The sequence below is a fragment of the Lipotes vexillifer genome, unplaced genomic scaffold, assembly GCF_000442215.2.
Source record: "Lipotes vexillifer unplaced genomic scaffold, Lipotes_vexillifer_v1.1 scaffold253, whole genome shotgun sequence".
NCBI classification, from domain to species: Eukaryota; Metazoa; Chordata; class Mammalia; order Artiodactyla; family Lipotidae; genus Lipotes; species Lipotes vexillifer.
The window spans coordinates 1,209,445-1,233,536 of record NW_006780322.1 but is presented as its reverse complement, the minus strand read 5'-3'; the positions used below and the strand labels follow the sequence as shown (position 1 = coordinate 1,233,536).

The following is a 24,092-nucleotide window of genomic DNA, read 5'->3' as shown; positions in this document are numbered from 1 at the left end:
CCTAGTTTCCTAAGGTAGAAGCTTAGATTACTGATTGTGAAATTTCTTCTTTTGGAATTTATGCAATTAATGCTATAAATTTCCCTATAAGTAGTTCTTTCACTGATCCCACAAATTTTAGTAAGTTATACTTTATTTTAATTTAGGACTGTTTAATTTCTCTTGGAACTTTTTCTTTGACCCAAGTGTTTTTCTGAAGTGTGCTGGTTAATCTCCAAATATTTGGGGATTTTCTAGCTATCTTTCTGTTATTTATTTCCAGGGTTTAATTCCATTTGGTCTGAGAGCAAGCTTTACATGATTTTTATTCTTTAAAATTTTTTAAGATGTGCTTTAATACCCAAAACATGGTCTGTCTTGGTGAATGTTCTTATGAGCTTGAGAAGAATATGTATTATGCTGTTGTTAGATGAAGTATTCTATAAATGTCAATTTGATCTAGCTGATTGATAGCACCATTCAGTTCAACAATATCCTTACTAATTTTCTGCCTCCTTGATCTGTCAATTACTGATAGAGGGGTTCACTAAGAGATTTTATCAGGAAGAGATGTGGCCTTACCTAAAATACCTTTTTAGTATCTTTTTAAATACTCATGCATTTTTTCTCACCTGATCTATTACAGTAGTGAATAATTTTAAACAACTTTCTAATAATACTAATCATCCTTGCATTCTTAACATTACTTTATCCCTGCTTTCTATGCACTTCTGGATGTTGTTTGATATTTTATTATTTATGATTTTTACATCAATATTTGTCTTTAATTGTTCAGGGATTTTATGGTTTCTCTAGTTTTCTTTTTAATCTTAATTTCAGCTACTATATTTTTTTCCATGGTTTTAACACCTTTATTAAATCTAATAACTTTCATAAAGAGCCTGGCACACCTGAGGGAACCATGAGCTTATTAAATATTAGCTAACCTCATTTTATGACCAAATCTCTCTTTTTCTGTTGCTCTAATATTTATTTTATCAATTGCTATTATCTTTTTTTAAATATCTTTATTGGAGTATAATTGCTTTACAATGGTGTGTTAGTTTCTGCTTTACAACAAAGTGAATCAGCTGTACATATACATATATCCCCACATCTCCTCCCTCTTGCATCTCCCTCCCACCCTCCCTATACCACCCCTCTAGGTGGACACAAAGGTCTGAGCTGATCTCCCTGTGCTATGTGGCTGCTTCCCACTAGCTATCTATTTTACATTTGGTAGTGTACATATATCCGTGCCACTCTCTCACTTCATCCCAGCTTACCCTTCCCCCTCCCCATGTCCTCAAGTCCATTCTCTACATCTGCGTCTTTATTCCTGTCCAGCCCCTAGGGTCTTCAGAACGTTTTTTTTTTTTTTAAGTTTTGAATCATTGTTATGTTGACTTCACAAAAATTAACTGAAATATTTTCCATTTTTCTCTATGGTATGTAGTAGTTTAAATTATACAGAAATTATCTGTTTCATGAAAGCCTGAATGAATTCACCGGTAAAATCATGTGAATCTTCCCTAGTTTTAAGAAGTCTTTAACAACTTTTTCATTTTTTTCATAGTTATGTCAATTTTCTTTATCTTCTTTTCTTTTTTTAATATTTATTTATTTAGTTGGTTGCACTGGGTCTTAGTTGCAGCATGTGGGCTCCTTAGTTGTGGCTCACTGGCTCCTTAGTTGCAGCACACAGCCTCCTTAGTTGTGGCATGCAAACCCTTAGTTCTGGCATGCACCTGGGATCTAGTTCCCTGACCAGGGATTGAACGTGGGCCCCCTGCATTGGGACTGCCGAGTTTTATCCACTGCACCACCAGGGAAGTCCTCTATCTTCTTAAATCACTTTTTTAATCACATATTTTCCTATAAATCATCAAATTTATTAGTACAGAGTTATACAAAGTATTCTCGGTATTTCATTTCCTCTGATTATGAATTTCAAGTAATTGTGATTTATTTATTCCTTCCTTTCATTTTCTTGTCTCATTCCTTTCCTGCATTCCATCCTTTTTTCATTCCTTCCTTCCTTCTAATTAGGCAAAGTAAATGATTATTTTTAAAATTGCAACACACCCTTGCTTGACGTCTCTCAAAGACTTTAGTAGGATAAAGTCCAAATTATCTATCATTATAAAACAAAGTGCTTCACAATTGATATTTACCTACTTCTCTGTGTCATTGCTACCCTTATTCTACACCAAAGAAGTATGATTTTATTTCATTATTTCATCTTTTTACATGAAGTTGCCTCACCTAAAATTGTCCCTTACTCCCTCCTCATCCTTTCTCCACCTGGACACCTCCTGCTGGTCCCAAGATAATCCTGCTGGACACCTCCTACTGGGCCTTTTCTGGTAAGTCTTCCCTGAAGGTCTCACAGCTGAGATAAGTACCACTCACCTCTTCTTCTAGACCTGTCAATGTTGATTTCCCTTGGAGCTCAATCCTCACACCTTTTCTCTATCTATATTAAATTCCCAGAAGAAAGCCAGCTCCATGGCATAAAATACCATCTTTACACTTATGAATTCTAAATTTTTATGTCCAGCTATGACTTTATCCTGTCAATTTAATCTCTATGATATAAAAGACTAATAAATACCTCAAGCTTTATATGTGAAAAATGGAAATCTTGATTCTACTGCCACTCCCCAAAACTGTTATTTTCTCGCTGTTCCCCATCTTAGTTAATCCAGTTTGCTTAGTTTAAGTATCTTGCAATTATCCTTGACTCCATTCTTTCTCTTATAATCTCATACCTAATCTAGCAATAAAACTTGACATCTCTATCTTCAAAAATATTTCTTACCACTTCCAACCCTACCACTATAGTCCAAGTGACCATTATCTCTTACCTAGACTACTGCAATGACCTTCAAATTGGATTCTCTTCGTCCACTCTTACTGACCTATAGTATATTTTCCACATAGCAACTAGGGTTACCCATCATAAATCAGGTTATCACCACCATTTCCAATCTTCTAATGACCTCATATTTCATTCCAAAATAAAATAGAAAGTATTTACTGGGGCCTGCAAGTCCAGAAATCATATGCCTCCTGACGATCTTGTCTCTTACCACCCTTACCAATGATAAATACTTCACAGCCAGACTGACCCCCTTGCATACTGATCACCTTGAATACACCAATACCTTCTACCATATTGTTACCTCTGACTGGACTGCTTATCTATCAGAAATCCAAGTGATTCAATTTCTTATTTCATTCAGGTCATTTATTTTTCTTCCTAGCTCTTACCACTACCTCACATTATATTAAATTTTTTGTTTGTGTATCATCTATCACCCTCAGTAGAATATATGCTGTGTAAAGTCAGGAGACTGGTTTATTGCCTGGTATGTAGCAGATGCTTTATAAAAACTTGGAGAATCAGTGAGAGATTTAATATTCCAGCATTTTTTGAACAGTTCTTTATAGAACTTACAGTGTCTGTCTTCCCCGTAGATTACAGACTCTAAATCCAAGGACTAAGTATTTTCTCGTCCATATTTTATAGTAGGTACACAAGCAATATTTGTGATGGGGTAAATTAATAAATACCTTCATTCTATTTTGTAAGTGAGGGAATTCTTATAAACAAGGAAAGCTAAGGATACCAGCTTGATTAGGTCACATGTGGTAGAAACAAGAAGGAATTCTGCAAGAAAATACCTTGAAGACCTTCTGATTGTTTTTGCCCCTTTTTCAGCATTAAGGTTTCCATCTGCAAGTGAAAGTTTTCTGGAAACAGTAGCTTAGGAAAATACACAATATGTAGCTGTTATAATTGCCATGTTTATACTGAGTTCTGGGTTAGTTGGTCTGAAACAGTCCTGGTAAAAATAAACTTTCAATGTGTTTTAAGCAATCAGTGTTTCCAATAAGCACTGTCAACATGACCTTTAGTGATCTCCAGAACTTCTCCTTTACTAAGTATTTAACTGGTTGCTCAACCTCTATGGCTTCCTGTCTACCTTTAATTTTCCCTCAGCAATTTTAATGCTGGAACAACAAAATACACAAGCCACCCTTTGGGAGGATTTCTGACCATAATTTGAAAAGCCCTTGAAATAAGAAAATTGAGATGGATTAGGGGAAGAATAGCAGTACATATTACATATTCCCCATAGGATAAACAAGTATAAATGAACATCACATTCTAACTCTCTAACTCCTATTTTCTATTGAACACTTAACTATAAGCGTCACCCTCATTTTCTTGCCTAGAGAAATTTTGGCTTCCACATGTAGAAATCATGTAGAAATATTTTTGATAAAATTATTACCCATGTTCCATAATAATGCTAATATTAAGAGTACTTATAATTCCTTTAAACTATCTAAGGAAGGTCATCCTGAAATTCTTAAAGCTCTTGTCATATTTTGATACTAATAATTGGGGCCTTTTATGAAATAAGTCTTTTCCTCAGTAAAACTGTATCAGTATTACTACAAGGAGACATCATTGAAAAGTTTACAAGTAAAGATACCAACATAATATCATGCATAATTAATTCTGTTGTAAGTAATTTTATAGGGAGTTTTAAACAACCCATGGTCACATCATTAATGTGTAACTCATCTAGCAGCTAATCTAATCATGAACATAGATAAAGAATATCTTCTTACACATCTCACTTTTTCCATTTTTTCAGCTTCACTGAAGTACAATTGAAAAAAAATTATAAGACATTTAAAATACATATTGTGGTTATTTGATATACAAATATATTGTGAAAGGATTTCTTTTCTGTCATCTAGTTATTTAACACATTCATCACCTGACATATTTATCTTTTTTTTTTTAGTAAGAACATTTAAGTTCTATCCTCTTAGCAAATATTATACAATACAGTATTATCAACTATAGAAACCATGTTTTACATTAGATCCTCAGACCTTATTCCTCTTATAGCTGAAAGTCTGTACCCATTTTACCAACTTCTCTCTATTGCCAAATCCACTCTCCCAGTACCTGGCAACCAGTTTTCTACTCTCTGTTTCTATGAGTTTGAATTTTTTTAAGATTCAAATAGCAGGATTTCCTCATTTTATATGACTGAATAATATTCATATATACATCTATATACACACATACACACATATATATGGATACATATATGGAGAATATGTATATAACATTTTCTTTATCCATTTATCTGTTGAGGGACACTTAGGTTGTTTCCATATCTTGGCTATTATGATTAATTCTGCAGTGAACATGGAAGTATACATAACTCTTCAAGATAATGATTTCAATTCCTTTTAATACACACTCAGAAGCAGAAATGCCAGATCACACAGTAGTTCTATTTTTAATTTCTTGAAGAAGCTCCATACTGTTTTCCATAGTGGCTGTACCAGCTTACATTCCCACCAACAGTGTACAAGGTTCCCTTTTCTCCACATCCTTGCCAGTATATGTTATCTCTTGTATTTTTGATGATAGCTATTCTAACATGTGTTTATCTCAGGTATTATCTCACTGCAGTTTTGACTTGCTTTTATTGAAAAGACTATCCTGTCCTCATTGTATATTCTTGGCCCCTTTGTCATAAATTAATTAACAATATATGCATGGATTTAATACTGGGTCTTCCAATCTGTTCCACTGACCTATGTATCTGCCTGTATGCCAATACCATACCGTTTTGATTACTATAGCTTTATAATATAATTTGAAATCAGGAAGTGTGATGCTTCTAGCTTTGTTCTTCTCTCTCAAGATTGCACTGGTCAGGATCTTTCATATTTTTTTTCTTGGAACAGAAAAAAGAGCAGATCATACCAAAAATTTTTATATGTCTTAAAATATAATAAGCAATATGAATCAAATTGGATTTCTTCTGTTAAATCCATTCTCAAGGGAAGGTACCAATAAACAGGCAAAGAGAACAAAATGATCGAAAAAAGGAGATACCATAAACATAAATCATGATTTCAACTCTACCGCTTCATATCTAATTAACAACTTCTAGATTTCAAAAGGGTGACATAGATTTGTTTCAGAAGTAAAATAATCAAACAATAACAAACTCCCAAAGCATACATGTTGGCCATTATGTCAGAATCCACCATTTTAGTTTAAGATATTGCCCTGTTACTCTTTCTACTTAATATTTATTTAAAGCTCACATGGCAATATAAATGAGTTTCCTAAGGCTATTTACTCTCCAGAAACTCATCTACCATCAAGTCTTCTTTTGCTCTATAAGAGTGTCATTTTTTCCATTTAATCCAACACTGCATCAAAACTAGTCCTGTGGCCTTGTAAGATGATTATAAAATTGCTAACTACAACAGCAAGGGACAGAAATTCCTCACTAAAATGTAAAGTTAAAAGAAAAAAAAACTGGACCCAGGACACAGAAAAGAAAGGATAACTAAATTAAAATTTTTAAATTGCTGTTGATTTCAGCTGCAACCACTCTTTTCTAGACCATATTTAAAAATACTTGATTGTCAGGTGGTCAACTGAGGAAATAGTCATTTTCATGAACGAAATATAAGGAAGATTTAGTGGACACAGCTGTAGACCGTTTTTAGTTTAAACACCCCAAAATTGGCATTGATATTTGTTTTTCTAAGGAAATCATAAGGACTTATTCTGAAGACCATGTATGACTTATGGGAGAAACAAAGTCATGTTAGGTAGAATGCCGCAGCACACCAGAAGCACTTCTACAGTAATGTAGGGCTTTCTCACCTTAAAAGTCGTAGTGCCATACAGTTTGGTGGTGTGGACTGTCTCTGGAAGCACATTAGTGATATTGGTGATGAATTCTTCCAAGTACTTACAGGATTTCTCCAAGTGTGTTGTATTGATAATAATCTGGACAAGCTGGAAAATAACAAGAATATGTAACAGTAATTTGACTATTCACCCTACGATGAGTGGCTCAGTATGAATCTGATGGTACAAGAAAAACAAAAGACATAATGGCAGAGGCCATCTGTATTCTATAAAAAGTTAATGTTAGAGCACAGGCTTAGGAATCACTTCCTCTGTGAAGACTTCCCTGACTTCCCAAAGCAACCTGTATTTCCCCCTAATATAGGGGGGACAATAGGAGCAAGTGTCACTATTTTAAACTTGTTTTCTTCTGTTCAAAATAAAGACTAAACTAAGACCAAAAACTGATAGTGTTTAGCACAGTACCTGGCAATAAATAATTGCCAAATGCATGAAATAAATGAACTCCAATTAAAAGAACAAGAATGACTGAAATGTCAAGAAGTTTCAAAATTAGGCATGATCAACACAGGAATGTTGGAACAGGTTGCAGTATATTAACAAACTACATTAGTTTGTGAAAGAAAAAAACATGAGCACTGAACTCAGAGAAACCAGGGAGCAACTACTTATAAAATTATTGATATTGAGAAAGTTACTTAACTTCTCTAAGCCTCTTTCTTTAACCATAAAATGTTAATAATAATTTCTAAATCACAGACTTATTATGAAAATTAAATATTATTTAGTTAATACTATTTTCCTTTTCTTACAGAGTAGATCCTTAAACAAGGCAGTACTGGTAAGATAAAAACTCATCTATAAATTACTTTGAGAGGAGGATAAGGAAGAATACTACTGTCGGTATAGAATTAAAGTCTGTAAAGCACTGCACAATTCATTTTCTTAGATAATCCTCCCAGCAACCAGAAGAAGTAAGTTAAGTGGGCATAATTATTACTTCCATTCTACTATAAGAGAAAAAAGAAAAAAATGAACTGATTTACTCTAGATCATGTAGCATTAAAACTGGGATTCAAATCCAAGTAATCAACCTTCAAGTTATGGACCTCATTCAGATTCAACGGAGAAATTAAACCCTGCACAGACAAGCAAAAGTTAAGAGAATTCAGCACCACCGAACCAGCTTTACAACAAATGCTAAAGGAACTTCTCTAGGCAGGAAACAAAAGAGAAGGAAAAGACCTACAAAAACAAACCCCAAACAACTAAGAAAATGGTAATAGGAACATACGTATCGATAATTACCTTAAATGTAAATGGATTAAATGCTCCAACCAAAAGACACAGACTGGCTGAATGGATACAAAAACAAAACCTATACATATGCTGCCTAAAAGAGACCCACTTCAGACCAAGGGACACATACAGACTGAAAGGGAAGGGGTGGAAAAAGATATTCCATGCAAATGGAAATCAAAAAAAGCTGGAGTAGCAATTCTCATATCAAACAATATAGACTTTAAAATAAATACTATAACAAGAGACAAAGAAGTACACTACAAAATGATCAAGGTATCAATACAAGAAGAAGATATAACAATTGTAAATATTAATGAACCCAGCATAGGAGCACCTCAATACATAAGGCAAATGCTAACAGCCATAAATGGGAAATCAACAGTAACACAGTAATAGCAGGGGGCTTTAACACCTCACTGTCATCAATGGACAGATCATCCAAAATGAAAATAAATAAGGAAACACAAGCTTTAAATAACATTAAACAAGTTGGACTTAATTGATACTTATATGACATTCCATCCAAAAACAACAGAATACACTTTTTTCTCAAGTGCTCATGGAACATTCTCCAGGATAGATCATATCTTGGGTCACATATCAAGCCTTGGTAAAGTTAAGAAAATTGAAATCATATCAGGTATCTTTTGCGACCACAGCACTATGAGACTGGATATCAATTACAGGAAAAAATATGTAAAGAATACAAACACATGGAGGCTAAAGAATACAGTATTTAATAACCAAGAGATCACTGAAGAAATAAAAGAGGAAATCAAAAAAATACCTAGAAACAAATGACAATGAAAATACGACGACCCAAAACCTATGGGATGCAGCAAAAGCAGTTCTAAGAGGGAAATTTATAGCAATACAATCCTACCACAAAAACAAGAAACATCACAAATAAACAAGCTAACCTTACACCTAAAGCAACTACAGTAAGAAGAACAAAAAAACTCCAAAAGTTAGAAGAAGGAAAGAAATCATAAAGGTCAGATCAGAAATGAAGTAAAAAGAAATGAAGGAAACAACAGCAAAGATCAATAAAACTAAAAGCTGGTTCTTTGAGAAGATAAACAAAATTGATAAACCATTAGCCAGCCTCATCAAGAAAAAAAGGGAGAAGGCTCAAATCAACAGAATTAGAAATGAAAAAGGAGAAGTAATAACTGACACTGCAGAAATACAAAGGATAATGAGAGATTACTACAAGCAACTATAAGCTAATAAAATGGACAATCTGGAAGAAATGGACAAATTCTTAGAAAAGCACAAATTCCAAGACTGAACAAGAAATAGAAAATATAAACAGACCAATGATAAGCACTGAAATTGAAACTGTGATGAAAAATCTTCCAACAAACAAAAGCCCAGGACCAGATGGCTTCACAGGCGAATTCTACCAAACATTTAGAGAAGAGCTAACACCTATACTTCTCAAATTCTTCCAAAATAGAGCAGAGGGAGGAACACGCCAAAACTCATTCTACAGAGCCACCATCACCCTGATACCAAAACCAGACAAAGATGTCACAAAAAAAGAAAATTGCAGGCCAATATCAATGATGAACATACATGCAAAAATCCTCAACAAAATACTAGCAAACAGAATCCAACACCACATTAAAAGGATCCTACACCATGATCAAGTGGGGTTTATCCCAGGAATGCAAGGATTCTTCAATATATGCAAATTAATCAATGTGATAAAACACATTAACAAACTGAAGGAGAAAAACCATATGATCATCTCAATAGATGCAGAAAAAGCTTTTGACAAAATTCAACACCCATTTATAATAAAAAACTCTCTAGAGAGTGGCATAGAGGGAACCTACCTCAACATAATAAAGACCATATATGACAAACCCACAGCCAGCATCGTTCTGAATGGTGAAAAACTGAAAGCATTTCCTCTAAGAACAGGAACAAAACAAGGTTGCCCACTCTCACCACTATTATTCAACATAGTTTGGAAGTTTTAGCCACAGCAATCAGAGAATAAAAAGAAATAAAGGGAATCTAATTCAGGAAAGAAGTAAAACATCACTGTTTGCAGATGACATGGTACTATGCACAGAGAATCCTAAAGATGCAACCAGAAGACCACTAGAGCTAATCAATGAATTTGGTAGAGTAGCAGGATATAAAATTAATGCACAGAAACCTCTTGCTTTCCTATACACCAATGATGAAAAATCTGAAACAGAAATTAAGGAAACACTGCCATTAACCACTTCAACAAAAAGAATAAAACACCTAGGAATAAACCTACATAAGGAAACAAAAGACCTGCATGCAGAAAAATGTAAGACACTGATGAAAGAAATTAAAGATGATACAAACAGATGAAGAGATATACCATGTTCTTGGATTGGAAGAATCAACATTGTGAAAATGACTCTACTACCCAAAGCAATCTACAGATTCAGTGCAATCCCTGTCAAACTACCAATGGCATTTTTCACAGAACTAGAACAAAAAATTTCACAATTTGTATGGAAACACAAAAGACCCCGAATAGCCAAAGCAATTTTGAGAAAGAAAAACGGAGCGGAAGGAATCAGGCTCCCTGAGTTCAGACTACACTACAAAGCTACAGTAATCAAGACAGTATGGTACTGGCACAAAAACAGAAATATAGATCAATGTAACAGGATAGAAAGCCCAGAGATAACCCCACGCACATATGGTCACCTTATATTTGATAAAGGAGGCAAGAAGATACAACAGAGAAAATACAGCCTCTTCAGGAAGTGGTGCTGGGAAAACCTGACAGCTACATGTAAAAAAATGAAATTAGAACACTTCCTAACTCCATACTCAAAAATAAACTCAAAATGGATTAAAGACCCAAATGTAAGGCCAGACACTACAAAACTCTTAGAGGAAAACATAAGAAGAACACTCTTTGACATAAATCACAGCAAGGTCTTTTTAGGCGCACCTCCTAGAGAAATGGATATAAAAAACAAAAATAAACAAATGGGACCTAATGAAACTTAAAACCTTTTGCACAGCAACGGAAACCATAAACAAGACGAAAAGACAACCCTCAGAATGGGAGAAAATATTTGCAAACAAAGCAACTGACAAAGGATTAATCTCCAAAATATACAAGCAGCTCATGCAGCTCAATATCAAAAAAACAAACAACCCAATCCAAAAACGGGCAGAAGACCTAAATAGACATTTCTCTGAAGAAGATATACAGATGGGCAACAAACACCTGAAAGAATACTCAACATAACTAATCATTAGACAAATGCAAATCAAAACTACAATGAGGTATCACCTCACACCAGTCAGAATAGCCATCAGCAAAAAATCTACAAACAATAAATGCTGGAGAGGGTGTGGAGAAAAGGGAACCCTCTTGCACTGTTGGTGGGAATACAAATTGATACAGACACTATGGAGAACAGTATGGAGGTTCCTTAAACAACTAAAAGTAGAACTACCATATGACCAACCAATCCCACTCCTGGGCATATCCCTGAGAAAACCATAATTCAAAAAGAGTCATGTACCACAATATTCATTGCAGCATTATTTACAATAGCCAGGACATGGAAGCAATTTAAGTGTCCGTCGACAGATAAATGGATAAAGAAGATGTGGAGATATGTACAATGGAATATTACTCAGCCATAAAAAGAAACGATATTGAGTTATTTGTAGTGAGGTGGATGGACCGAGAGTGTGTCATTCAGAGTGCAGTAAGTCAGGAAGAGAAAAACAAATATATGCTAACACATATATATGGACACTAAAATTTTAAAAAAATGGTTCTGATGAACCTAGGGGCAGGACGGGAATAAAGTAGCAAATGTAGAGAACAGACTTGAGGACACAGGGAGGGAGAAGGGTAAGCTGGGACAAAGTGAGAGAGTAGTATTTACATATATACACTACCAAATGTAAAATAGATAGCTCTTGGGATGCAGCTATATAGCACAGGGAGATCAGCTGGGTGCTTTGTGACCACCTAGCAGGGTGGGATAGGGAGGGTGAGAGGGAGATGCAAGAGGGAGGGGATATGGGGATATATGTATACACATAGCTGATTCACTTTGTTTTATAGCAGAAACTAACACAACATTGTAAAGCAGTTATAATCCAATAAAGATGTTAAAAAAATAGTTTGAATTTAGAGACTTTGAGTTTTGGACACAAATTCCATCACCTAGTTTTGGACACAAATTCCATCACCTATAAAACTACCCAAAACATCAGCTTTTTAACTTTAGAGATAAAAAAAACACCCACCAAAATAAGCAATTCCTCACCTTCTTCCTTTCAACATGTTTCTCCTTCAGAGGAGGACAAAATTTTTAATATTTAAATTTAAAAATTTAAATTGTCTACATTAAATCACTCTTCTTCATGAGTGGGAAGGTGGCTAGTGGCAAGGTTGTCATGATAGGGAAGCCAGAAAAGTAAGAGAGTTAATTTGGGGAACTGAAAATTTTCTATTTTAATATGAGCATTACCTATAGGGAACACATTCTATCTATCAAAAGAAATCCTAATAATAAGGAGGAATCGTGTCATGTTATAGAAATAAAAAACAGTGGCAGTCAAAGAGAAAATTGTCGTGTTTTGCAGGATATTGGCAGTTAAAAAAAAAAAATAAAGAGGCAGCTTCACTGGGTACAGTAGTAATTTCCCATGACTTTTTAAAGATCTGTCAACACAAAAGATCACCATGAATTACATCAATTGGCTGTCAGTCACTTTTGAAATGTTTCATTGCTGAGCATAGAATAGACTATTAAAACACTCTAGGATTACAGTAGATACCATGTCATTTTCAAAGGGAATATTGTCTGTTAATGAGGTCTAAGTGATCTCTACTCCTGAATGACAGCTAACCAAAATCCTTAAAATGGCATTTACAAATGTGAAGCCAGATGCTTTGGGGGTAATTTTGAACTTAAGGGTGAAATGAAGTAATTTCAAGTATCAACTTCCATCAGAGTTTGAGCTCCTTTAATATTTTTAGCCCCTACTTCCCCCTCTCTTACAAAAATATATCACTGTAGCCATCCAAACTGTTCTTATTGTTTCAAGGACATGGAACTAACAACGTATTAAGATATTGGTTATATCTTATATAAAGTGGAGTTCTGTGAAACCTGTCCAGAAGAAAAGAAAACACTATAAAGCAAACAAACACCTCTTACAGCTAAATGATAGAAGTCACTTAGGCTAAAAACCATTAAGAAGCAGAAATTTTTTGTCTTTCCTTCCCAGTATCAGAGAGAATCTAATAAGGAAGGCACAGACTAGACTGTAGAAGTCACTTCTTTTCCAACCCTGCTCCAATTACCGCAGCAGAGTCTGAACCATGATCACAGAAGATATTCATATTTTTGACCAACTACAGGAAAAAAAAAGGCTTCATCTTCTTCAATAGTTCAAAACCAAGCCCTAAATTCCACGAATTTAGGTGTCCATTCCCAATTATAAATTATTTCTGGGGTATACACATCTACTTGTAATTAGGATCAATATTATCTTGTTTCCCAAATCAGAGAATTTAGTACATTGAAGCTCCAAATAGACTAATCCAAACCAAGAAAATGACTCCTCTCCACACCATCAATGCCTCTCAAATAGTGATTTGCAGGAAGATGAAGAACTAAATAACAGCCTTGATTCTCATTCACAAAAATAAGCTATCCATAAGACTTCAAAGAATTTTATCTCCATTTTACCCCATCAAGGGTATAAAAAGATGTGTCAGCTACTCATTTTATACCCTCTCCAAGGCAAATACATAAACTGCTAAAATACTTGGAACTCCTGGTTGCAAATTCAAAGGTCTAGTACAGAGCTTATATTTGAAAAGACTTACGTATAAAATGTTTTAAAATATTAGCAATATCACTGCTGTTAACAATTGGGGATGAAGACAAATGGTATGTGGGAGATATGGTCATCAATCCAGACTATAATAAAAACAAAGGGTGAATACAAATCATTGGTCATTTATTCAGGTCTTCTGGGGCATTATTATAATCATAAAAATATAAGTATTCAATATGGTATCACTACCAGGACGTCTAAATTTCTTTAACTTTGCCCTAAGAACCTACCTACCTATTTTCTTTTTTTTTCTTTCTTCTCTCTTTCATTAATTAACAACTCCTATGTGCCATGGAACTGGGATAGAGCTGTCCACAGTTTTACACAAGACAAAGTCCCTGGCTTCATGGATATTACAGTAAACACATACACATATAAACATATAGTATAATGGCAGGTGGTAATAAGCACTGGAAATAGAAGGGAGGATAAAGAGTTACATGGGGATGTTAGATCTGAGCTATTTTGAGATAGGGTGGTCAAGAAGGGCTCCTTAAGGAAATAACATTTGAGTAGGGACTTAAGTGAAGGTATACTGCTATCATCTGTAATAAATAAATTCTTTTAAATCTAATTTATATTTTAAGACTTTCTATCAACACATTCTTCACAAAGAAACAGAGTATCCTTTGATTCATTGTAAACCTTGCAAATTTAACTAATTCTCTGATATTCTGAGATTAATAAACTAGTGGTTTATTTCCTTTCTCTCCATGATATCATTTTTAAATTAGTTTGGTGAAAAAGCAAAGGTTTAGAAAAAAAGAAATCTTATTTTAAAACTTACTTCAAATCTTTTTTTTAAAATTATAGTTGATATACAATGTTGTATTAGTTTCAGGTGTACAGCAAAGTGATTAAGTTATACATATTTATATATATTTTTTCAGATTCTTTTCCCATATATTGATAGGTTATTACAGAGTATTGAGTAGAGTTCCCTGTGCTATACAGCAGGTCCTTGTTGATTATCTATTCTATATATAGTAGTGTGTATACATTAATCCCAATCTCCTAATTTATCCCTCCCCCTCAACTTTCCCCTCTGGTAACCGTAAGTTTCTAAGTCTGTGAGTCTGTTTCTATTTTGTAAGTAAGTTCATTTGATTCATTTTTTAGATTCCACATATAAGTGATATCATATGATATTTGCCTTTGTCTGAATTCCTTCACATAGTAGGATAATCACTAGGTCCATCCTTGTTGCTGCAAATGGCATTATTTCATTCTTTTTATGGCTGAGTAATATTCTGTTATATAAATATACCACATCTTCTTTATCCATTCATCTCTTGATGGACATCTAGTTTGCTTCCATGTCTGGGCTATTGTAAATAGTGCTGCTATAAACACTGGGGTGCACGTATCTTTTCAAAGTATGGTTTTCTCTGGATGTGTGTCCAGGAGTGGGATTGCAGGATCATATGGTAGCTGTATTTTTAGTTTTTTAAGGAACCTCCATACTGTTCTCCATAGTGCTGTACCAATTTATATTCCCACCAACGGTGTAGGAAGGTTCCTTTTTCTCCACACTCTCTCCAGCATTGATTAATTGTAGACTTTTCGATCTTAGTTTTTTTTTTTCCGGTATGCAGGCCTCTCACTGTTGTGGCCTCTCCCGTTGCAGAGCACAGGCTCCGGATGCGCAGGCCCAGCGGCCATGGCTCACGGGCCCAGCCGCTCCACGGCATGTGGGATCCTCCCGGACTGGGGCACAAACCCGTGTCCCTTGCACCGGCAGGCGGACTCTCAACCACTGCGCCACCAGGGAAGCCCATAAATATCATTTTTATGCTCCCAACTTTTTATCTCCCAGCCGAACTGCCTTCTCAAACTCTAAACTCATATATACAACTGTTAACTCAGTATCTCAAACTGCCTGTCTAATAAACACTACAAATTGAATATGTCCAAAACCAAATTCCCAATCTTCCTCCACCCCAAATTTAGCTCTAATTGAAGTTTTTGCCATCATAGCACATGGTATATGCAGCCTTCTAGTTGATCAGATTAAAAAAATTGGGGGGTTATCTTCAATTCCTCACTTTCTTGCTTCCTTTACTTTTAACCATCAGGAAACTATGCTGGCTCTGCAGTCCAAATAGGACCACTTGTCACCACCTCTATCACCCACGTTTCCATCAAGTCTTCCTGGATTACTGTCATAGCTTCCTAACTTCCTGCTTATACCCTACAGTTTATTCTCAATACCATAGTCAATGTGATCCTTTTTGAATATGTCAGATGATGCCACTAATCAAATGCTGCCATGGCTCCCATTTCATACAAAATAAAAGCCAAACTCTTTATAATGGCCTACCATGAACCCCTGGTACCTCTCTGATCTAATCTACTGTTTCTCTTCCCCTTACTCACTCCATTCCAGCTACCCCAGCTTCCTTATTATTCCCTAAACTTGCCAATAACTTAACTACCTTCAGACCTTTGCTCTAGTTCTAACTTCTGTCAAAAATGCTCTTTTCCCTTCAATAATAACTTATTGTCAAGATGTTGCTCTTTTTAATAAGACCAACCTTGAACCTCCACCAGACTCCTGATTTCCTTAACCCAGGTTCTTTCTCTTTCTCCATAGCATTCACGACCTTTTATCACACTAGATGATTTACTTATTTATTTTCTGTACCATTTACCTGTTTTCTGCCACTAGAATATAAGCAAGAATCTCTTTTGTTGATATTCTTGTTGTTTACTTATTTATTCTTAAGACTTAGATCAGTACCTGTCACATAGTAGGCACTCAATAAATATTGTAAAGTTAATTAACAGGACATTTTGTTCTAATCTTCTGACTTCTCTTATTTGAAAAACTCCATTTCTATACTAGCCCTAACAACCACTGTTTACCTGCCCAGATCTCTTTCTTAGTAATAGGCAATATGCACTGAGTATTTGCAGTGAACCAGGCACTATTCTAAGCACTTTACATGTTCATTTAATCTTCACAGCAATCCTATGAAATACATGCTACTATTGTCCCCATTTTACACATAAAGCCAAGCAATCTGCCCAAGAACACATTTATTAAGGGGAGAACCAGAACTGGAACCTGGGCATTCTGCTTTAGAACATATACTCTTGACTGACTTTCTTCTCACAGACTTGGAAGAAGCAGCCCTAGGAAAACAGCTGTGTCTGCTGACTGAACTAGAGATCATCACTTAGGGTCTGAGAATACAAGGCATTCAAGTTACAGTAGGTGGTAGAACTGAAAGGTAATGTAGAGTTGGCTTAACATGGGGAAGTAAAGAAGCCATGAGAAAAGCATGAAAGCCAGTATATAGAGAGAAAGAGATAAAGGAATAGAGCATATGGACAGAAAAAATAAGAGATAAGATACCATATAACCTCAAATCAAGACAGGCAGAAAGACATTAGCTTATACAAACTTTTAAATACTAAAAGAATTGTTTATCTGGTAACCAGAAATAGGATTCTGTGAGTTTTGAGTGCTTATAATACTCGTATCATTTGAGTGGATATCTGCTCCCTGTTACAAAATCACCTCTAACGAGAATAATTTCGATGTTACTATGGACCTCCTGTAAAAATCTCTATCTTTGTTATGACAGAATAATTAAATCAATATGGAAAGTAGTACACTATAGTAAAAGTAAGTAAGTTTGGGGAAAAAAATAACCTGAACTTAGGTCTCATTTCTATCATTTTGCTAGCTTGGGCATTCTCCTTGAACTTTAATTACACCTTCTATAAAATGGAAATAATAACACATGCCCAGCCTGCTTCAAATGTTATTGTAATAAATAAGGTGATTATCTGTGAATGGACACTGAAGAATATAAATTGTTCCACAAACACTGCCTATTACTGATGATGATTCCAGATGTGAAATCACTTTAGTTACCTATAAAGAAGTATATAATGTCCTCCCTTTCATAAAAGGTGAATAATAGAGTTAGTCAAAGATTTACTGGTTGGTGATGAAAAGAATCACTGGTTTTGTATGTGTCTATACAGGTACACACCACCATCATAGCCAAAATAAATAAACTTGTGTGGATGTTCCTTCATTCATATGTAAAGATTTTGATAACAAAAGTATTTTTGCCGAAAAAGATCCAATGACTTAGGAATAACATTAGCATTCATTGAAATTATGTCAAGAACTATGATACAGTACTTCTTGATAAGCTCCTACTGCTTCTTCCTATTGTTACTTGATCTGTACAGTGCCTTTGAAATGGACAATGGAGTCAGGAAAACTGAAGAACTGAGGAGTTAGGTCTTCTATTAAGATGCTACAGTAAATCAATGGCATAGTCACAACTAAATTCCAGAGTCTTCTGTGTCCAAAGCTGTTTCTATCACACCAAGTTCCTGCTCTGCTACTTGTTTAAAATGGATTTACTTTTGTACACCTGAAACTAACACAATATTGTAAATCAACTATACTTCAATAAAAATAAATTAATTAAATAAAATGGCTTTTAAGAGATTGATAAATCAAATGGCCTAAGAAGACATATCAAGAGTTTTAATGTAGAGGTAGTTCACAAAATAAATTTTCTGTCCTACTGGGGATTCAGAAAAGGAGAACAGAATAATCTACAAAAGCATAAGGACCTCCAAATTTTCAATCCAACTTTGCTTTTCTGTAGCATTCCTGATTACAAAAGAAGTTAGCCTATTCTCAGACACATAATGGCAATGCTTAATATTTCTATACCAGGCAAGAGAAACAAAGCTCTACAAAATGAGGGGATTGTCCAAATAATGTCGAATGTGACTTTAAATTGTAAAAAAAAAGTTGGCTATAAGTAGAATTCAATCACTGCCAATGTCCCTTATTATAATACAGTATTTAACAGTGTTTTTAAATCTTAACACAGGAAAAGAAACAATCATTCCAAAATCAGAAATAGATGTTCACCTGTCTTCCAGCTGTACTCATCTATGGGTCAGTATCATTAACCACTTACTTTCATTCCTGATAATGTATATCTGAAAATGTCAATTTTTCCTAGACCAACTGACTTTGAAATTATACCACCTCTAAAAACAGATGACCAACAGCCCTTCCCTTCACCTGTGAAGAAAATTCCTCCAAGCTCTCTCACACTTGGCACTCTAATTTCCATAAAATGAGAGGTTGAGGCTCCCATACAAACCTGGGTTTCTAAGAGAAGGGAAATGTCGCATCTTTCTAAGTTTTAGGACTTAAGCCAATGCATCAAATCTTCAGTTTGCCAAGATACTGTTCTCAACCTATGTACAATAACCCTCCACCCTTTGTGAGATTGTGTAAGCTTCCACAGAAATGTAATGACTGCCTTTCTCTCACATTTTCTCAATCCCAAATCCCCAGACTTACATGCTAATAAAGAGTAATTTACCACTCATACATGTGATGTATCTCAAAAACAAAATCTAACGCTAACCAGTGACTATGAATGCCAATATCCCTGGCATCAATGACTTATGTAGGCAAAATGTGATTTCATGCTGTATGTTGTATTTGAACTGCCATTATTTTAAATATGACACTGATGTTGACTCTATTCTCCAACTAACAATTTTTTAATATAATTAATAGCAAATAATACAAGTTTAACCCAACAACCTCAGAAAGGAGAACCAGTTAAACTAGAGAAGACAATGAGAGAGAGAAAAAAAGTGACTTTTCCAAAAAATAATGGATTTCTCCAAGGCACTGAATGAAAAACACAAGGAATTTATTTTGCACTTTCACTGTGAGTCCATCAGAAAGAACATGATAGAGCACATAGAAAATTACAATTAATTCACACACAAGCCCCAGAGCTTAGGACATCTGTTCACAAATTGCCTTGGCTGCCTCCAATAAGAGCAGCTTTACCTCAGTAAGTCCAATATTCTTCCTTTTAATGACATTCTGCAGAGAGCTGCTCAGAGTCCTAGTTAGCAACAGGTTTGTAGATTTACGAATCATGTCATCAACTTCAGTTGAACTGAAAAGGAAATGTCAAGAGTCAATCATACCAGGTAGGAAAATTATTTTGCAAACAAACAATGTGCCAGTGGTACTCATAGTAATAATAATAATAATGATAATAATAATGGCAACAGGAAATAACATTTATTGTATATCAGAAGTTAGATTCCAAGTATTTTAATGTATCAAAATTCATTTAACCTTCATAATAACCATATGAATTACTTTTAGTATTATCTCTACTTTACAGATGAGGAAATGAAGGTAAAGTTAAGTAACTTGCTGAAGGTCACACAGTGAGTAGATAGCAAAAAAGGATTTTAATACAGGCAGTGTAACTCTAAAGGCTATAGCATTTAAACACTATGCTATACTGCATCTCAGGACAGAGTTCTCTAACATGATTCTGCATTCTGAAACCATTATTTCTCCCATACATTCAAGTTTCTTCGCAGTTAATATTTATAATTTTTCAACCTGATCTCTTTGTAGACTTTCTGCACAATTAGCTGATAAAGGTCCCTAAAAAAAAAAAAAAAAAATCTCTGCTACTATGTCATCATCTTTCATATAATGTCTATTTAGCTCTCATTCAAAAATAAATGTTAAAAGCCAATAGCTACTTTTTTTGGAATTTTAAAAAAGTGATTTACAAGATTTTATAACTTTCAGGTGTACAACATAATGAATCAAAAAATTTAAAGATTATACTCCATTTAAAGTTATAAAATATGGGCGATATTCCCTGTACTATATAATATATCCTTGTAACTTATTTGTTTTATACATAGTAGTTTGTACTTCTTAATCCTCTACCTCTATCTTGCCCCTCCTCTCTCCCCTCTCCTCACTGGTAACCACTGACCTTGAAACTAAACCAGTAGTTTAATTCTGCATAAATGTTTTATAACCCTTACTATTCCAAAAATGATCGATAATGACATTTTCTATTCAGTAAAGGAAACTAAACGTAAAAAAAATGATTCCAAAGCTATCTTTATATGCAAAGTTTAAAAAAGAAAACAACAATCTTGAAACCAACAAATGAAATTCTAGACCTATACATCCTTCATAAGCCCCTGAAAGCATCACCCAAGATGGTTCCTATAAAAGATACCCTTTTGAGACAAATATTTCTTCAATAATAAAGTTAGTATTGTAATGATAGTTCTTTATCAAGAAATAAATGTAAATAAAGATTTGTGAGCAGTTCTTTTTCAATAATTTATTGCTTGTGAACAATGGTCACAAATTTTATCTCATTGATTTTTTTCTACAGAATAAAATCAGAGGCTTAGTATAGTTTAATTTAAAATCTTAAAATACTAAATATACAGGCTAGCTACATTGTGATTTCATGCCGTATGTTGTATTTGAACTGCCATTGTGGAAGACAAAAATATTAGAAATAAATAAGACTACAGAATGCAAGGAATTCAGTTAGGAAATTCAGTTAGAAAAAAAGATACCTCAAAATATTTTTACAGGGTCCATGTAAGGATATATTTAACTGAACAATAACCTCTGGCCTATTGCTACCCTTTCAAAAACTATTACTGAATTTAAAACTCCATTCCAAAAAATATAAGGTGCTGGGCATTGTGTTGCTGGAATACTGAAATTACAGTGGTAAAGAAATAGTCATGGTTCCTACGTTCATATGTTAAACTTATAATTTTATCATATCAATTGTAATATGAGTTATGAATAAGTACGGGTTGTTATAAAAGTGATTTAACACAGGTGTCCAAAATAATCTGGTGCCCCTGATATTAATCACTCTCCTGGCATCTCTACCTATTACTTATTTCTATTATGCTTTACGAAGATCTAGCAGAAGTTCCATTCTTGGATATGATGTAGAAGATCGAGAAAAACTGTCACTACCTTCAAAAGCACAAGAAAGCTAGATCTAAGCTAAAAGCTGTATATTCCTTTAATGTTAATGAAGTATAATGAACACAAAAAATGTATAACTGAATTAAATTGCATACTGGGATAAAGCCCTTGCAAGATAAGCAAAGAGTAGCAGCTACTTTCATATCTAAGCCCAATTGCCTAATCTGGGTACACATAGATGAGGGAGTGAAATACTCATGTGCTGAGAGACTTTGATGGGACAAAAAAAAAATCATCCAACCACTTAACAGTGTGGGCTGCTATTACAGATTGGAATTTTGGAAGAGCCCCCAAACAAAAATAATAGGAGAGAGTTGCACAACAACTCTCTCCTATAAGAATTCTGTTCCATAAGAAATGGTGGGGGTAGTGCTAGAAATCACAGAGAAGTCTTGCAAATTTTGAAAGGGATTTAGATCCCAAGGCTCTACTCGAATTCAATCCAAAGGAGAGTAAAAACTAACTAAAGCTGAAACCCAGCCCAACTCAAATCCTGTTAAAATAAAAGATAAGCCCCTGGATAAAAGCTTTGGAATTTCAGAGTCTTAAAGACAAAAAGACTTCTACCATAGCATTTGTAGAATTGAAATCAGAAGTAATTTGCAGCTAATAAAAACTGAGACTCACATTTAGTTCACTCAAGTAATGATGAAATCTGAATGATACATCAAGTAGCTAGGAATTGCAGAAGAGGAAGAAATGAGAAAAGAGACATATTTAAGGATAAATTGGCAACATCATCTCCAAACCTAATAAGAGATCTCAACCCACAGATCTCAGAAGTTTAACAAAACCCCAACACAATTAATGCAAATAAAACCTCACACAGGAAAATCACAGCCAAATTGCAAAATGCAAAGACAAAGAAGAAACCTTAAAGGCAACCAGAGAAGAAAGGCAATACAGTTAGAGGAACAACAATAAGAATAATGGCTTATTTCTCTTCAGAAACAATGAAAGCAAACAGAGGAATAACATCTTTAAAGTGTGGGGAAAGGGAGGACTGTCAGCCTAGAATTCTACATCTTAAAAAATATATTTTTGAAAACAGATGAAAAAATATTTTTACACAAACAAAAGCTAAGAAAATATAAACCCAGCAGGTATACACTAAAAGAATAGCTAGAAGAAATTCTTCACACTGAAGGAAAATGATACCAAAGGCTAACACAAATCTGTAAGAAAGAAGGAGAAGGCTTGGAAATAGCAAATATGAGGATAAATATAATGAACTACTTTTCTTTCTTGAATTTTAAAATACTATCAAATGTTCAAACACAAACAATAACATATTTTAGTGTTTAAAAACAAGTGTATAAGTATATGCCAACAATATCAGAAAAGGAAGTGAAAAGATAAATTACACTATGCTGCTGTAAGGTTCTTAAATTACATGTAACTGTGATAAGTTAAGGATACACACTGTAATTCCCAGAGCAAACACACAAACAGATAATAAATAAAACTAAAAGTTGTACTCCAGTAAGCCAATACGGAAACTAAATCATAATACTAATAAAACTTAATCGAGAAGCAGGAAGGAAAAAAGGAAAAAAAGGAGCAAAAAAAAAAATGAATGGAACAAATAGAAAAACAACAGCAAGATGAAAGGCTTAAATCCAAACAAATCATTAAATAGATTAATGTAATGGAATAAACATTCCAATTAGGCAGAATGAATAAAAAACCAATACCAAACTACTTGTTGATTCAAAATGACACACATTTAAATACAAGGAACATGTCTAGATCTTACTGTCAAGATGCCATTCAGCACTAAAAAGAACTGAGCTCCTTGAAAAAATGAATAATAAAGTGGTTAAGTTAGGAAATGTCCCCAAAGTGATAAGAACATATCAACAAGGCACAGGAGCCAGCTTGAAGTGGCTCACACTAGCTACATCTGGGACAATTTGAGTATCAAAATGAATAAGGTCATTAAAGGAATATCCCAACTGAATGAAGTAAGAATCCATGAATCTGATATGATAATAGGAAAGGATAGGTAGGTAGGTAGGTAGCTAGCTAGCTATATAGATAGATAATGGGGAAGGACTCCTTAATATGGAATGCCAAGTAATACATATAAAAGGAATAAAAAAATAATAAATTAGTTAAAATCATATATTAATGATTATCAGAGAAAAAAACTGATTTCAGGCAAGAATCACTAATGAACACTATAAGAGGGAAAGAAGTGAAGGACATCTGGTAACTAACAAAATAAATACATGGTCTCAACGTATTTCAACACAACAGTACTTATTACAAAAGGTAAAATTATAACTATATGGAGAAAACAGACAACATCTTAAACAGTTAATCAAAATTAACATAAACCATAAGGGATTAAAATACTACACACACACACACACACAC

At 34.3% G+C, this 24,092-nt stretch overlaps 1 protein-coding gene across 1 annotated transcript in view; it reads right to left on the bottom strand.

Moving 5' to 3' along the window:
* Nucleotides 1–24,092, bottom strand: part of EXOC6B (exocyst complex component 6B) — a 688,324-nt gene that overhangs the window by 279,549 nt on the left and 384,683 nt on the right. The window contains exons 16-17 of the mRNA XM_007453376.1: nucleotides 19,719–19,830; nucleotides 6,701–6,835 (exon numbers count right to left, since the gene is read on the bottom strand). Of these exons, the coding sequence (XP_007453438.1) occupies nucleotides 6,701–6,835; nucleotides 19,719–19,830 (247 nt within the window). The remainder of the gene's footprint in view (nucleotides 1–6,700; nucleotides 6,836–19,718; nucleotides 19,831–24,092) is intronic.